Raw genomic sequence first — 15,149 nt, 5'->3', positions numbered from 1 at the left:
CCAGGGGATGCTGATGCCCTGGGCTGGTGCCATTGCTGTGTCATCCCGAACTGGCCCCATGCAGGGTTTATCAATCCAGGATGTGTTGTGAAACATCCGAAGGGTGAATCTTTGCCTTTTGAGCATGGGCTATACAGGGTCTGTAGGCTGGGGAGAAACAGTGGGACTGGACCAAATGGCCCAGGTTCTTGAGGGGATCACCCAGGGCTCAGGGATGGCAGAGACACCTCACACCCCCCACACCCCCCGAGCTCCCATTATTAGTTTCTTAATTAAGCACCTGAGCTGAATTAAGAGGGCCCCAGCAAAGAGGAGGATGCATTAGCGGTGCTTTCAGTTGGGATAATCTCAGCCCCATGCGTCCTGTGGGTACCAAACGCTCTTTCTCTTCCCCTGTTGCAAAGAAATTGGTCCAAAAAAATGCTTCTAAGCACTGGAGGGAGCAACAGCCCTTTCCAGGGCTGGATATCCTGGCTGCTGTTTAGCGCAGTGCCATCTAAAGGCAAATGTTCGCAGGTCCTTCAGCCAGCCAGGGAGATGATTTGTGATTTGGGAAACATGGGGATTATTCCCTGTCAGAAGTGGCAGGTACAGTGGGGGTTAATGGGGAACCTGTGCTCAGAACCTTGCAAATCCCTGCCTCAAAAGATGCCTCAAATTCAAACTCAGCTCTTCTCGTGGATGATTTCAGTGATGATATTTGCAATGGAGCCTCCATCCTCACCTCTCTGGGCAGCGGTTGGCGATTGCTGTGTTGAGCTGAGGCTGGGGGCTTGGGAAACAGGCTTTAAAGGTGTTGGAAATCCTGGTCCTCCTTGCAACCCCCCTGAAGGAGTGGATGCAGATGGGGTATGTGCCCAGCTGCTGTTCTCAGCACGCAGAAATCAATGAACTAATTCTCAAATCCATGCGTAAAGCATGTGGGGTTTATGACCCTTATTAGAACCAGCTTCTAGCGGTACACTCCTCTTGGTCTTAATTGCTTTTTAAAAGCCCCGTTAATGCTCGCCCGCATGCTTTGGCATCTCCTGGTCCCACTGAGATGCTTTTCCTGCCCGGTGTATTGCACAGGGGCTGAAGAAGGTCTGGGTCCTTCTGCATGGGAATGGTCAGTAGTTCTATTCGGAATGAGCCAGGTGATGGGATAAAGGAGGAAATAAATCAGGGACATTGGGGAGGCTGGGGCAGGGGATCTGGCACTAATGCTTTATCCTTTATTGAGGGGGTGCTGTGGGTTTCTCTGTGCGAGCTGACGGCTGCACAGGGGGATGATTAATCAGTCTGAGCTGCTGTTGTTCCCCGGGAGGCCTCCGCAGTTAATCACTCTTGGCAATTAAAGGGCGCTCGCAATTAGCAACCGCAGGGATGCTGCTGCCCCGGGCAGCAGGCAGAGTACCGCGGAGGCTTCGCCATAGAGAGCGGTGGCGAGGGCGGCCACTAGACGGCCTCTCCTTCTCTATCTCTATGGTATTTCCCATTTCCGGACAGCCGTAGCGGCAACGGCATGCTCCCATTGGCTGAGAGTGAAGAGGGGCGTGGCCAAGCGGCGATGTAGGGGCGGGGTTATGCTAATAAATACGTGATCTCGGTTCGTGATTGGTCCGCTGGGAGGAGTGGCGGGGACAGCGGCGGCAGGGATGGGACCGGGCGGTGCGTGCTGGAGACGCGGCGGCGGCGTCCCGGGCGGTGAGGGGCGGGGCGAGTGTGTCCCGGGACCGCGGGGTCCGGGTGGTACCGGTACAACCGGGGCTGCGGAAACAGGGACCGGGTGGTACCGGTACAACCGGGGCTGCGGGAACAGAGACCGGGTGGTACCGGTACAACCGTGGCTGCGGGGAGCTCCGGGGCTCTGGGGGCTGCGGGAACAGCGACCGGTGAACAGGGGCCGTGCGGGCGAGAGGCTGCGAGAGCGGCAGCCCCGTGCTGCAGCCCTGGCGGAGGGAGGGATGTGGGACCGGCATCCTCCGGTGCACGGGGTCCCTTTTGCGGCGCCTCCCGGCGCCAGCTGCCACCCCCCGGACCCGGCTCCGCCGTCAGCACCAAGGCCACGGGCTTGGCCGAGTGCGGGGGCCGCAGCCTTGAGCCCTCCCCAAAGCGTTTCCGCCTCGCACCGGGGGTAGTTAAAGAGCTGTCGGCCGCCGGCACCGGCCGCACACGATGGCTGCGGCGGGGGGACGCGTCCCGCTGGGTCCGTACTGGGCGCCGGGGGAAGGCGATGCTGGGCTGGGGTCAGCCCCTCTCGCCCCTCACATCCTCTCTGTGCCTTCCCCTTCCAGGCTTCCGGCGCTGGCTGTGCTCGGCTGCCGCCGCTCCCCGTGTGTGCGTGGTGGGCAGCGGGCCCGCCGGCTTCTACACGGCTCAGCACATCCTGAAGGTACCAGGGTGGGGGTCTGGTGGGGGGTGAGGGTGTGAGCGGGGTCTGCGGGGCTCGAAGCGGGGTGAGGAGGCAGGGCTGTGTGGTTGGACCTCACAGAGGCCTCCTGAGCCCCTTTTAGGTGCTGCTGTCTCCATCCCTGTCCTGCCCCTGGGCCAGACCCAAGCTGTGATGCTGTGAGTTCAGCCCAAGTAGTTTCTATAGGATCGGAGATCTGCCTGCTTATAGCTGTTGTCACCCCATGAGTATGACATTAACCACGTGTTAGAGTGCAGAACCTTCCTCCTTCTTCCCCAGCTGAGTTAAGGTATGCAGGTGACCCTTTCCCTGGCGTCTGTGAAGGTTTTTAGTGCTTCAGGTTTCTGATGGGAAATGGGACCTGAGCACAAAACTGTTGGCACGGAGCAGCTGAACCCCATCATTAAACTGCTGTGTTGTCTCCAATTGTGCTGGAAAACGGCTGTTACTGAGCCTCAGGGACACATTTCAGGGCTGCTTAATCTCCAAGTCAGACTCTAAATACAAGATAACAAAAGCCTTGCAGCAGAGCATCTGCCTGCAGCTGTGACCTCTGCCGGGGGCTGGCAGACAGCCTGGGGCCCACCAGCACCCAGTGCTGGCTGCTTCCCACCCAGTGTGGGGGCTCCTTGTCAGCCCCCCCAGTACTGGGTTAGTGTGGAAGAGGAGCTGGGAGGTGGGCAGGAGGATGGAGCCCCTCATGAGATGTGCTTGATGGTGGTTACTGTCACACTCTACTATACCTTGTGATCTGAGCTGGCAGTACCAAGTACAGCATCATCCTGTGCATGGAAGGGTCTGGAAGATGCAGTTGCTGGCTGTGGATCTTGGTGCTGGATCTTCCTCCTGCCTTGGATCTTCCCCAGCACCAAAGCCTTGTGTGTCCCTCCGGGGCTGCTGGGCTCATGGGGCCTTTCTGTCCTCATCCCTTAACCATGACTTCCTTCTCCTGCAGCACCATGGTGGGGCACAAGTGGACATCTATGAAAAGCTGCCTGTTCCCTTTGGGCTCGTCCGGTTTGGGGTGGCCCCAGATCACCCTGAAGTCAAGGTTGGTGCTGGCTTCCTCCCCTTGCTGATGTGGTTCAACACGATGGTGGTGGGTGCAGGCCAGGCATTTGGGGGAACAGAGATCTGCTGCTGGGTGTGATGGGGTTGGGCTGTAGGAGGAGTGGACGTAAAGGTGTGGGTTTGGGGGCAGTGTCTGCAGTGTGCTGGTGGTATCCATCCTGTTACCAGGCCGAGCCCAGCGGGAGCTGCAGGGGAAGGAGTGGTTTTGCTCTGGAGCCCTGATTGCTCAGAAGAAAAGGGTTTGGGCACCATCCTGCCCTGTGCCCTCTCACTGAAGTGGGTTTTGGGAAGGGTTGAGATGAGAGGCAGGCAGAGGAGGTCTGGCAGGCAGCACCCTCAATGGAAGGGGGGGATTGGTTGGACTCCTTTGCACGCACCACCTGGGAGAAGCAGTTTTCTCCTACAGTGAGCTTGCTCAGAGGTGCCAAAGGCATTGGAGGGGCCCTGTCCTCCTGCAGAAGATGGATTTTCCACTCCACACAGGGTGATGGAAAAAGCGAGCACCAAGTCCCAGCCTGTGCTTATCTGCCCATGAGTTATCAGCAGCTGGTGTTAGATAAGAGCCTCAGAATAGCTGCCTGGGTGAGGGGGGATGCATCTCAAGGCTGGGGGGGGACAGGAGCAGGCCTTGGCCCCTGGTTCTTGCACGTAACTCCCTGGTGCTTGTTTGCTCTGTGCAGAACGTGATCAACACCTTCACGCAGACAGCACGCTCGGGGCGCTGCGCCTACCATGGCAATGTCACCATCGGCAGGGATGTGACGGTGGCAGAGCTGCAGCAGGCATACCATGCCGTGGTGCTGGTGGGTACCATGCCGTGGTGCTGGTGGGTACCACACCATGGTGCTGGTGGGTACCATTCCGTGGTGCTGATGGGTACTATGCCGTGGTGCTGGTGGGTACCATTCTGTGGTGCTTATGGGTACTATGCCATGGTGCTGGTGGGTACCATGCTGTGGTGCTGGTGGGTACCATGGCCTGTGCTCACGGGGAAGGTTCTGGGGGGTTATTCCACTCTGGGCTCTTGGGATGAGGGTTTGGGTGAGGTGTTTCTGGGTGCTTTATCACCATGGGGGGATGTACCGTGGGACAGCTCAGGCTGGGAGCATGGGTTAGAACATGCCATCAAATACACGTCTCCGAGACCGTGCTGTGTGTGGCAGTGATTGAGGAACCTCTTCCCTGTGATGGCCAATACCTATTTCAACGCAGCGTGGATTTGTCCTTCCTGTTTAGTCCCTGTTGTGCTCTGCCTTGGCCCAAGGAGGTCAAGTTTGGTTCTGGAGCCCATGGGGATGGGGTGGATGAAGCACCTGTGCTTGGGCTGTGTTTAGCTCCTCCACTGAGTATCCCAGCCCCTGGGAGGGGTTTGCAGTGATGCAGTGTCCCTGGCAGCAGCTGGAAGGGGAGGTTTGTGGTTTGGTATCAAGCCCTGCACACGGTGACACCTCTGACCATGTCTGTTCCTTCATCAGAGTTATGGTGCTGAAGATAACCGGGTCCTGGGCATCCCAGGGGAGAACCTCTCTGGTGTACATTCAGCCCGAGCATTTGTGGGCTGGTACAACGGGCTGCCGGAGAACCAGGATGTGAGTACAGCCAACATCCCTGCCCTTCCTTTCCTCCCCATCCTGTGTCCAAATGCAGGCATTCAGCTCCAGATTAAGTCCTGAAAGGCCTGCAATTGGAAAAGATTAGCAGGCACCATGTTAAATCCTTCTTAGATGGTTGGAATGTGAACAATTTGCACATCAGTGAGAGCGGATTAGCTGGCTCTGGAGGTTGATAGCACATTTTGGCTGGGCCAGATGGGAACCTGGGGGTGTGATGCTGTGCTTTGACCTAAGGAGGTGTTCTTGGCTGAGAACAGCTCCTTCTCCCAGAGATGCCATCATAGGAAGAAGGGGAGAGGGGTTGGTTGGGGTACCTGGAGCTGCTGGTTTGCTGTGTCTGCTTGGGGAGGAGGCTGGTGAGGAGTTTTGCTATTCTTTTTTTTGGGGGGAAAGAGGGATAGAAGGGAATTTGGGTGGTGGGAGCGGGTCTAAGGCCATCATGCTCACAGCTGGGTCTGTCTTGGCAGCTGAATCCTGACCTGAGCTGTGAGACAGCACTGATTCTGGGTCATGGCAATGTGGCTCTGGATATTGCCCGGATCCTCCTGTCCCCACTGCAGCTCCTCAGGGTGAGTCCCAGGGACAAAGGCAGCCAAGGGCCCACATTGGCTCCCTGCTGGATGGGTGCTGCTTCCCACCCATCTCAGCAGAACCTCAGACTCTCCTGTCTTTGGGATCTTTCCTTAGGGAAGGCTGCTCCCTCACACTCCGTAGGAGTGATACAAGGCTCCAGCCATGCCTTGGGTAACACTGAGATTCTCTGGCTTGATCTGCTGATATCTAAAAAGTTGGCATTTGAGCTTCATCCCTTATGAGAAGCAAAGGAGGAGCTGCTTGCCCTATTCCACCACTGAAGTGGAAGCTTCTCCTTTAGGGATGGGTCTTGCTCTGCTGTAGCTGAGGAGAGCAGCCTGGTTTGTGCTGCTAACACTGGGCACACTGGTGGCTGATCCAAGTTGGTGAACCTCTCCTGCTGCTGCCATGCCCCTTTGTGGTTGGGAGCTGGTGTGAACCAGCTGCTCCATACAGCTGCTGCCCCAGATGTTGGCAGCAAAGGTTCTTCCTCCTAGCGGAATGCCACGAGGTTTCACATTCATGCAATGACTTCCTGTGTTAATAGCTACATTAAGTTAAAACTAAATTAAAAAGATCCAACAACAACTTGGAGGCACTTCCAACCAGTGGCTAAAGCCAGCTGGGAAGCAGTGCTGGGAAGGACTTGGCGCTGGAAATGAGTGCCATGGGTTGCAGGCAATTTAGGAATATTGATATGGAATGGTTTATCCTGGTTTCCTGGTGTCCCTATTGTTGTGTCTTCTCTGGAAAAGATCCTCCTGTGATCTAGATTCATGCTCACAGTGGAGATGGAGCACAGGGCTGCTGCAAGATGCCAACCACTGAGCCCATGCAGTGCCTGTGCCTGTGCTCCGATCTGCCTGTGGTGGGCAGGCACTGAGTGAGCTGTGGTTTGTAGTGGGTTTCACACACATGCCTGTGTGTCCTGAGCTGGGAAAGCACCCAGCAGCATCTGCAGGCATCCCACAATGGAGCTCATTGGAAGGCTTCGCTCCATTAGCCCCAAGGTTAACCTGATTGGGTGGATCCCCTGAGGCAAGCTCACAGGGTGCTGGCTCGTTGCCTCTAGTGCATTATGGCCTCGGAAAGCACATCCAGTGATGGGGGACCAGCTGTGCAAATAGCTCTGTGTAATGGGAGATGAGTTGTTTTCAGTCCTTGCCCATCTCTGCATGCACAGCCTGCTTTTCTGCTGATTGTTCACCTTCAGAGGCTGTGTCTTCCCCTCCAGCTCCCTTCGGGTTTGCCCTCACCCCACTCTCCTGTCTCTGTTCTGCAGAAGACAGACATCACTGATGGCTCCTTGGCAGCTCTTGCCTGCAGCAAGGTGAAGCGTGTCTGGCTGGTCGGGAGGAGGGGACCTCTCCAAGTTGCTTTCACTATCAAGGTAAGGCTGGGGATGCTGGAGGGCAGCTGTGTTTCCCAGCACTGAGCCCCAGGCTGCCCATCCCTGGTGGGCAGAGGTGGTCCAGGGATGGCTGAGGAGCCCAAGCATCCTTCCTGCACCCATCTGCTGGCTCCTATCCTCACCTACTGGGGAAGGGGGCCTGGGGCTGCTGGGTGACCTCTCAGTGCTGGGGGTAACACCTTCCTGCCTGCAATCCCCAGGAGCTGCGGGAGATGATAAACCTGCCTGGTGCCAGGCCTGTGCTGAACCCTGCTGACTTCACAGGCCTCGAGGATGCTGTTAAAGGTGAGGGAATTGTGCTGTGCTCCTCCTGACAGTGACTCACCGTGACAGGCGAAAGCCAGGAGTGATCTGGAGATGCTCACAATGCATCAGAGAAACTCTTGCCTTGTGCTTAACACATGGTGCATGAAGCGAAGTGACCGTGGTGTGGGTCATCCTCAGAGTGCCATGAAGACAAGGCCTATTTCTCTGTGCAGCCACTTTGCTGCTTGGGAGTCATGCTTGGGCTCTGAGTAATGAGGACAGGAGGTTCAGGAGGGCTGGGGGAGCCTTGCAGGAGAGATTCCAAGGCTCTTGGTTTAAGACCTTTCTGCAGAGCTAAAAGGAAAACATTGAGTTCAAGGCTGCCCAGACTTGCTCTTCTCCACAGGCTGCTGCCTCTGAGCACCAGCAGGATGGGAGAATCGCAGGCTTTGATTCATGTGTCCCACTGGCCTCAAGCCTCAGGAGCTCTCCTGGTCACTTTGAGTGGCAGTTCGTCATCTCAAAGGTGTCGGATGCCCATCAGTGTGGCAAACTCCAACTGGACACTCGCATGACACTGACACTGCTTTGGCATGGCTCTGTGCTGTGTCCCTTAGGCCTTTTGCTGTAGTTCCCATCCTGAAGCTCTCTCTTTCTTTCCTCCTAGATGCCCCCAGGCCTCGGAAGCGCCTGACTGAGCTGATGATCAAAACGGCCCTGGAGAAGCCTCTGGAGAAGCCTCTGGAGACCGTGTCCCCCCGGGAATGGGGGCTGAAGTTCCAGCGCAGTCCCCAGGAGGTGCTGCCCACCGCTGATGGGAGCCGGGCGAGGGGCGTCCGCATGGCCCTGACCCGCCTGGAGGTACGGGCTTGGAATGGGCTGAGCAGGATGCTGATGCATCCTTCCAGCCCTTGGGAATCATTCAAAGGACACCATTGTCTTCCCTGCCTGGTTGGGTTCGCTCCTGGGGAAGCCAGTACCACCAAGAGCCCTTCCCCCTCTAAAGGGAGCTGTTTCCATGCTGCTGTTGCAGAAAGACCTTCAGGGCAAGACCTTTGGGATGAGGGATGCCAAAGGGGACTGGAGGAGGCTGTTCTGCATCTGGTGACCGATGGTCAGCAGCCTCTTTCTTCCCCTCTCAGGGCTCAGGTGACTCTGCGAAAGCCATCCCCACTGGAGACATGGAGGAGCTGGAGTGTGGGCTGGTGGTCAGCAGCATCGGCTACCGGAGCCTGCCGCTGGACCCGGCAGTGCCCTTTGACACCCAACGTGGCATCATTCCCAACAGCTCGGGCAGAGTGGAGGGTGTCCCAGGTCTGTATCCACAGCAATGTGGGTGGGACATGTTAAGTGCAGCTGGTGGGATGGGAAGCTCCGTTCACCAAGGGCATGGACACAGGGTGGTTGCACACCTCAGTAGGAGAGTGGAAAGAGGAAATGAGCTGCCTCGGTCAGTGTTAAGACCTGGCTTGTCCTCAGCTTGTGTTTGGGGGGTCTGGTTTTGTACAAGGGGACTTTACTGGGCCTTGGAGTCTGTTGCTAAAGCAGCACAGCCCATAGAGCTGCTTAGTGCATCTGCAGGTACACAGACTGCCATGACAGCATTGACAAAGGGCTGCACTCTTCCACCATCTGCAGCTTGATGTGATGCCCATGGACAGGGAGGGTCCATAGCCCCATGCTGAACCGAGCCTGGCTTCCCTGTGTGTCCATGCAGGTCTGTACTGCAGCGGGTGGGTGAAGAGAGGCCCCACGGGTGTGATCATCACCACCATGAACGACAGCTTTGACACTGCCCAGTCTGTGCTGGAGGATCTCCAGGGAGGCGTGCTGGATGTGTCCACCTCCAGAGAAGGCTTTGGGGCTATGGAGAGCATTCTGCGCAGCCGAGGTCAGTGGGGGGGGGGCTCTGAGCCACTGTAGCAGCCAGCATGAAGGTGTTGTCCAGCCAAATTCCTCCTGGATGTCCTGGGGTCCAGCGGGCCTCTTCTGGGAGCGGAATCTGAGCCATGGAAATGTGCTCATTGCTCCAAAGCCCAGGGAAAGGGGGATTTGAATTCCATCGAACTCTGTGTCATTGATAAGGTTAATGACCACTGTCTGGGAAAGGGCCATTAAAAGCAGCACGGACCTAGGGTAAAATGTCACTGTTAGCTGCCTAGGCAGTGAGCTATTGCTCTTGAGTGGTTTTCCTGGTAACCCTTCTAAGCGAGTTGGGGGAAAGATTAAAATGCCCAAGAGAGTAATTTGCTGATGCTGTGTTTAAAGGCATTCAATTAAAGTGTGTGTGTGTGTGTGTCTTGCCTCTTAACTGTCTGAGGCTTAACAGTGAACTTGTCCCCTGGGGTGGTGCCGTGTGCTCGCAGTTGTTAACAGCTCGCAAAGGTCTGACTGATCCAAACTGACTGGAACCTGCCATCCCTCGCCTTGTGGTGTTAGAAATCATTACCCCTTTGTGAGGCTGAAGTCTGGCGCCGTGTCAGGAAAGGGCAGGCTTAGGCTTCCCTGGCACATCAGGGCCCTGCTGATGGGGAGGTGAGGCTGAACTCGGCTTTACTTGGTTAAATTCTCTCTCCCATCTCTTGCTCTCACCCCAGGGGTCCGTCCTGTTTCCTTCTCGGACTGGGAGAAGATAGATGCTGCTGAAGTGGCACGAGGCAAAGCTGCTGGCAAACCCCGAGAGAAGATCGTGGATCTTCAGGAGATGCTGCGGATCATCGGTCACTAAAGCACCGGTGATGGAGATGTGGTGCTGGTCCAGCTGGTGCTGTCCTGGGGCAAGCCAGTGGGTGACAGCATGGCCTAGAGCACAGGGCTTGTGACTGGAGCTTGTGGCTGTGCTGGAGAGGGGACACTCGAGCTTCTCTAGTAATGATGACTTCTGGGCTTCCAAAGTGAATGTCTTGAAGCATCCGAGGCTGCTGCCTGGCCCTGCACCTCTGCAGCCAGCACTCCTGGGGGTCATAATTGGTACTTGTGTCCTTCAAGCACTAGTGAATTGGCTAGTGCAGCTGAGGGGAGCTGTGCCCCTGGCTGGAGGCCTGGCGAGGCTCTTTCCCCATGGCAGATCGACAGAGAAACCTCCTTGTGTCTCACTACCTCCCCTTTAAGCCTCAAGCCAGATGGGTTCGTTGCCTTCTCCCTGGTGCCTGAGCCACCTGCTTTGGGTAATAGTTGGTTTTTAAATAAACCCTTCCAGAAAAACCAAATCGGAGCCGCCGCTTGAGTCTGGCTTCTTTGTGATGCCTTCCTCTCGGAGCAGCCAAGCACCGCGTCTCAAGGCAAGCGGCTCCTCTCGTGCAGGGGGGACCGTTTGCTCTCTGCTTGTGAGCTCTAAACAGACAAGAGCATTAATTTGCTTTCTGCCTCCCGTAGTTAAGCCCCAGCAGAGCCTGGGTTCTGGATCGTGGGGCGGATTGGGATAACAAGGGTGTAATTGCCTTCTTCTGGATCAGGAGGGATCCTGTGTTCGCTGGTACCGGCTGTCGCTGCCTGATGCAAGCCCTGCCTTGAGCTTTACTTCCCTCACTGGTGTGGTTCTGGTTTTTGGCCCGTGTGTTTTTGAAGCTTATTAAATGCTTCTCTCAGCCCGAATTGACTGCGGTGACGGTGTCAGGTTTTAAGCCAGATTACAAGCCGTGAGCTGTAATCTCCTCTTTATCCACGGCACAGGGGCCGTGTCAGCATGGCCTCTTCCTCTGGCCACCCTCCCCATCCCATGGCAGCTCTGCAGGGCCGCAGCCACTCCTCTCTGACCTGTGTAAATGGTTGTTACTGGTGCCTCTGTGATGGAGGCAGAGGGGAAATCGATGCTGGTGGGGTTTGTCTCTGGTCCACACTCAACCTCCATCTCTAAGCCCTCTCCTATGGTAGAGGGCTTGGTCACTGGGTGCTTTACTCCCACCCCATCTCTGGTCCAACCTTAGGGAAGTGAGATGTCCTTTCCCTCATCTCCTTTCTCTTTCCTTTCCTATTCCAGTCTCATTTGCGAGCTCATTAAGGAACTCGGGAAATGTGATCCTGGGAACTCGTACGCAAACGAGCAATAAAGCTTCTGTGGAACAGCTGCTTGTGTGATGGGGCTGATGCAGCCTTAACGCTGAACTCTGGAGCAGTAGGGAGATTGCATCAGCTCTGGGTTCAGAGGTGAAGAAGCCCTGTGGGAAGGGGGCTGAAGTGGTGGATTTCCAGGCAGGGAGCAGCTCTTTTGGTAGATGGCCCAGCCAGAATCGTGATGGTGAAGGGGCAGTTGTGGCTGAATCAAATCCATGGGTATCAGGAAGGGATGAGCCAGCTCCTCTGTAGGCTTTTCCTCCACATCACCTTGAATGTTGATGCTGGGTGCTTTTGCAGCCGTCAGACAGTCACGGTGCTTGTGCTGCACATGGCAAATGGCTGTTGCCAAACTGGTGATGCTTCGGGGTAGTTTTGGGGCTGTGGTAACAGATGAAGTGGAGTGCCTGGATTTGCTGATCCCAACACAGAACCCAGCCAAGGCCTTGGGGTCTGTGCTGGGCTGTGGGAAAGCCATGAGACGATCAAGGTCAGTGAAGGGCAGGGTCTGCACTTCATGGGCAGAGGAATGATAACGGCGATTCTGTGGATCCTTATTCAATACCTCCAGCTCCCCCTTCCTCCGCTGCCTGCATCCTCAGGCCCCAGCCAGGTGTCCCCATCACCATGGATGCTCCCTGTTCTCTGGGGATTGGGATGCCTCCGACTTCCTCAGGAAGGGCTTTATCCCGGTTGCTGTGTCGTTAGGTGGCGCTGGGAGGCCGGTAATGGGGAGCAAAGAGGGGCTGAGTGGGGCTGGGGGGGTGACCCAGCTCTGTCCGCTTGGGCCCTCATGGGGCCTGTTCACACTCAGGTTCTGCTTTTAGGTGTGTTTGCTCCAGGTTATGTCCCCACCGCGGTGGTCCAAGGGATTTGGGGGCAGCCACCCCTGTGCCCTCTGCTTCCCGAGCAGCCAAAGGGGCATCTCCAAAGCCGTTTCCCACCCCAGGAAGGCGATGCTGTGAGTGACACCCGCTTGCTGCTGGAAGGAGGCTGGAAGAGCTGAAAGTCATCACTGCCGGTTCTTAATGTGGACTTCCCTGCTCCAATGAGTTATGGCTCAGCTTAGCCTTAATGAGGCTGCACAGAGCTGGTGGAGATCAGCATCTGGTGAGGGCTGGCCTCGAGACCAGCCAAGCAAGGCTGAGCAGTTCCCTCTGCTCTGAGGGATGGGTACGGAGCAGAGAGAGCTCACCATGGTGTGCGGTGGTTGCACAGTAAATGCTGCTCGCTTGGGTCCCTGCAACCTCCTGCTGCTGCTGTGTGCGGCTGTGCCTCGGTTTCCCCGGTGTGCAGAGCTGTGCAGGGTAATTCCTCTGTTACCCTGGGGCTCTGCCTTGCTCCTGCCGGGCAGCTTGGAGTAAGCCAGGGAAGAAGCAGTCTGAGACATCCCACAGGCTCCTGTTGATGCTGCATTTGTTACACCCAGGAGACAAGCGTGGAGGCTTTTGCTGGCTTTGCTAATGGGCTGCTTGATGAACTTGGCCTTTTCAAATGAGCATTTAGAGCCGGTGCTCTGGAACAAGGGGAAACCCATCTCCAGCCAGGACTCTGGCAGTGAAGAGCTGTTTAAAAGCCATTTATGCCACCAAGAAAACGGTTGGAAAAGCTTTTCCATGGCATGGCTAACACGATTCCCCATCCTAAGCGGCCACAGAAGCGGTGTCCGGCTTTGCGCCGGCCCCTCACCGCATGAGCCACGGAATTGCGGCATCGGAAGCCCAGGTCAGTCCATGTGTGCTGGGGCTTTGCTTGGGAACAGATGGCTCCGGGCAGTGCTGACCTCAGCGCTTTGGCTGAGCGCAGGCACCAGCCCCTGTGTGCGCCCGCCCCTCCCGGGCACCTCTTGCCGTACCTTGTGTGTTCTCTCCACGTTCATCCCCATCCCTGGGGCTGGGATGTGAACGGGTTGGGTACCGAGTTCTGGGTCACTGGAGCGGGTAACCAGCCCCACTGTGCCTGGTACCACCCCTCCTGGTGCACAGCATCACTCCTCTGAAAGGACCCCAAGCACATCCCTGCCTCCAGACCCGCTGGAAGCTCATGGTTTCCAATCCCAGTCTTAGAGCTCCAACCTCTTGAGGCTTCCTGAAGTCTTGCCTATGGTCAGAGGGCTGTGCAGGGCTGGAGTTTTCCCCCTTGAATCACTTTGTAAAGTCATTACTTTTGGAGCTGCAGGAACCCATTCTCCAGGCCAGGAGGGGAGCAGAGGTGAAGGAGATGTGAGCTCCCAGCAGCTGCTTCGAGGAGCTATTTAGGGATGCGACAGCGTAAATGAAGTTGTTGGAGGGTGAGGGCTGGTTCCGCCCCAGAAAGAAACCATTTCCTCCCTTCCTGGGAAATTTCCATTTCCAGCCCGCTGGCTTTGGCTGCTGTCGCCCATCTCCGGGTCAGCCCCGCAGGCAAACGGCCCCCGGGGAGGAGGAATTATCCCCGCAGGGATGAAAGCATCCCTGGTTATTTTAGCTCCCTTCATTACTGTGAGGGTGGGACACGGGCGCAGTGGAGCAGATCTGCGCCGTGCCTGCATCATTCACACCATTATCCCCGTGGCCTCTCTCCCAACTTTCTCCTTGCTCTGTTTTCAGCTTTGTGGTGGCTGGGATCCAAGGCACCAGCCGGCTCTGCGTGCATAAACACCTGGATACCCTTATGGGATGGAGTAGAGAGGGGAGGTGGGGATCAGGTCCAGGGCTAGATCTCTGGTGTCAGAAGTGTCACCTGCTATACTCAGCCCTGGCAGAGGGACCTCTGTGCTGTGTCCGATGTTGGATGGTGTTAGTGGGATGCAGTGCCCATGGGGACAGCCTAAGCCCGGTCACCCTCCCCTTCCAGAGACTGCTCTGGCTTTGTGCTGGCCGCGCACAGACCTGGATCCCCTCCTTCCCGAAGTCCTGATTCAGGATGCACTCAGGTTAAAAACCTTTGGCTGAGTTTCTTCTACAGAAAGAAGGCTGATGGTAGGGGAGCTAGAGATGTTAAAGGCACTGATTGAAGCTGTCTGTGCTGCAGATGAACCTTGCAGGTGGATGCTTTGGATAGGGGCATGGGTGCAGGTTTATGCTGGGAGGTGATGGGCTCCCATTGACTCTGCAGGGCTGGGAGACCAGGATGGAGGGGACTGGGGCAGGATGCGCTGTTCAGGGCTTTATCCCAGCTTGGGATGTGGAATACCAATGTGGAGCTGCAATGGGGTGCAAGGAGCCTGCATGGAGTAGGCTCTTCCCTGCAGGAGGTGGCTGCACACCAGGAGCTGTTGGAACTCAGTGCCTTTGCATTCATCAACTCTGCTTTCAGAGCCTCCTGCAAGAAAAGATACCAAGGAATGGATGGAGAAGCTGAGGTGAGCTCCCACTTGTTGGTGCTGTGCTATGGGTGATGCTGAGGGTCCCATGCAGGGTACCACTCTGGAGGTGTTAAGGAGGAGGATAAAGGAGGGGGAAGGCAGCTTCATGCCCATGTTATCCCCATGCAGCCCAGAAAGGTGGGCAAAGAGGGCAGAGCATCGCAAGAGAGAGTGGTACTGGGGGGCTGGGGAAGTCTGGCCATGAGGAAAGGTCCATCTGTGCCTCTGGGGTTGTGGGCTTCATCCTGAGGTGCTACTGGTGCTTCTGTTTCCACAGGGACCTTAGTAGCCATCAGGGTGCTTCTTTGGAATGTGAAAAGGACTTTTGCTATTGAAATGCACAGATAAGTTATTTGGATGGCTGCAGAAAGCTCCCAAGCTGTGGTGGCCCAAACCCAGCTGCAGGCTGGGGAATTGCTGCAGTTTTGCCCAGAAAAATGGGGC

At 56.4% G+C, this 15,149-nt stretch overlaps 1 protein-coding gene across 2 annotated transcripts; it reads left to right on the top strand.

The window, feature by feature from the left end:
- Positions 1–1,622: 1,622 nt before the first annotated feature.
- FDXR (ferredoxin reductase) lies at positions 1,623–10,520 on the top strand. 2 transcript variants are annotated; one of them, XM_034067362.1, is made up of 12 exons: positions 1,623–1,686; positions 2,277–2,374; positions 3,348–3,443; positions 4,144–4,266; positions 4,939–5,052; positions 5,544–5,645; positions 6,932–7,039; positions 7,261–7,345; positions 7,974–8,167; positions 8,449–8,620; positions 9,024–9,197; positions 9,904–10,520. In XM_034067362.1, exons 1-12 carry the CDS (start codon positions 1,638–1,640, stop codon positions 10,032–10,034), a joined length of 1,446 nt encoding a protein of 481 aa, XP_033923253.1. In that variant the 5' UTR covers positions 1,623–1,637; the 3' UTR covers positions 10,035–10,520. The 2 variants fall into 2 exon arrangements, with proteins under 2 accessions (XP_033923253.1, XP_033923252.1); XM_034067361.1 differs by lacking the exon at positions 1,623–1,686 and having other exon boundaries at positions 2,202–2,374.
- The last annotated feature ends 4,629 nt before the right edge of the window (positions 10,521–15,149 follow it).

This window comes from Melopsittacus undulatus, chromosome 11, assembly GCF_012275295.1.
Source record: "Melopsittacus undulatus isolate bMelUnd1 chromosome 11, bMelUnd1.mat.Z, whole genome shotgun sequence".
NCBI lineage: Eukaryota > Metazoa > Chordata > Aves > Psittaciformes > Psittaculidae > Melopsittacus > Melopsittacus undulatus.
Note: the sequence above shows the minus strand (reverse complement) of the source record. Positions and strands in the feature narration are given on the sequence as shown.

Bases quoted from the DNA above. Each gene is read 5' to 3' on its own strand.
- FDXR (XM_034067361.1), top strand. From the start codon at position 2,216: ATGCTGGGCTGGGGTCAGCCCCTCTCGCCCCTCACATCCTCTCTGTGC. The intron at 5,053-5,543 runs GTGAGTACAGCC...CTGTCTTGGCAG, and splicing joins GGCTGCCGGAGAACCAGGAT to CTGAATCCTGACCTGAGCTG. The intron at 5,646-6,931 runs GTGAGTCCCAGG...TCTGTTCTGCAG, and splicing joins CCCCACTGCAGCTCCTCAGG to AAGACAGACATCACTGATGG.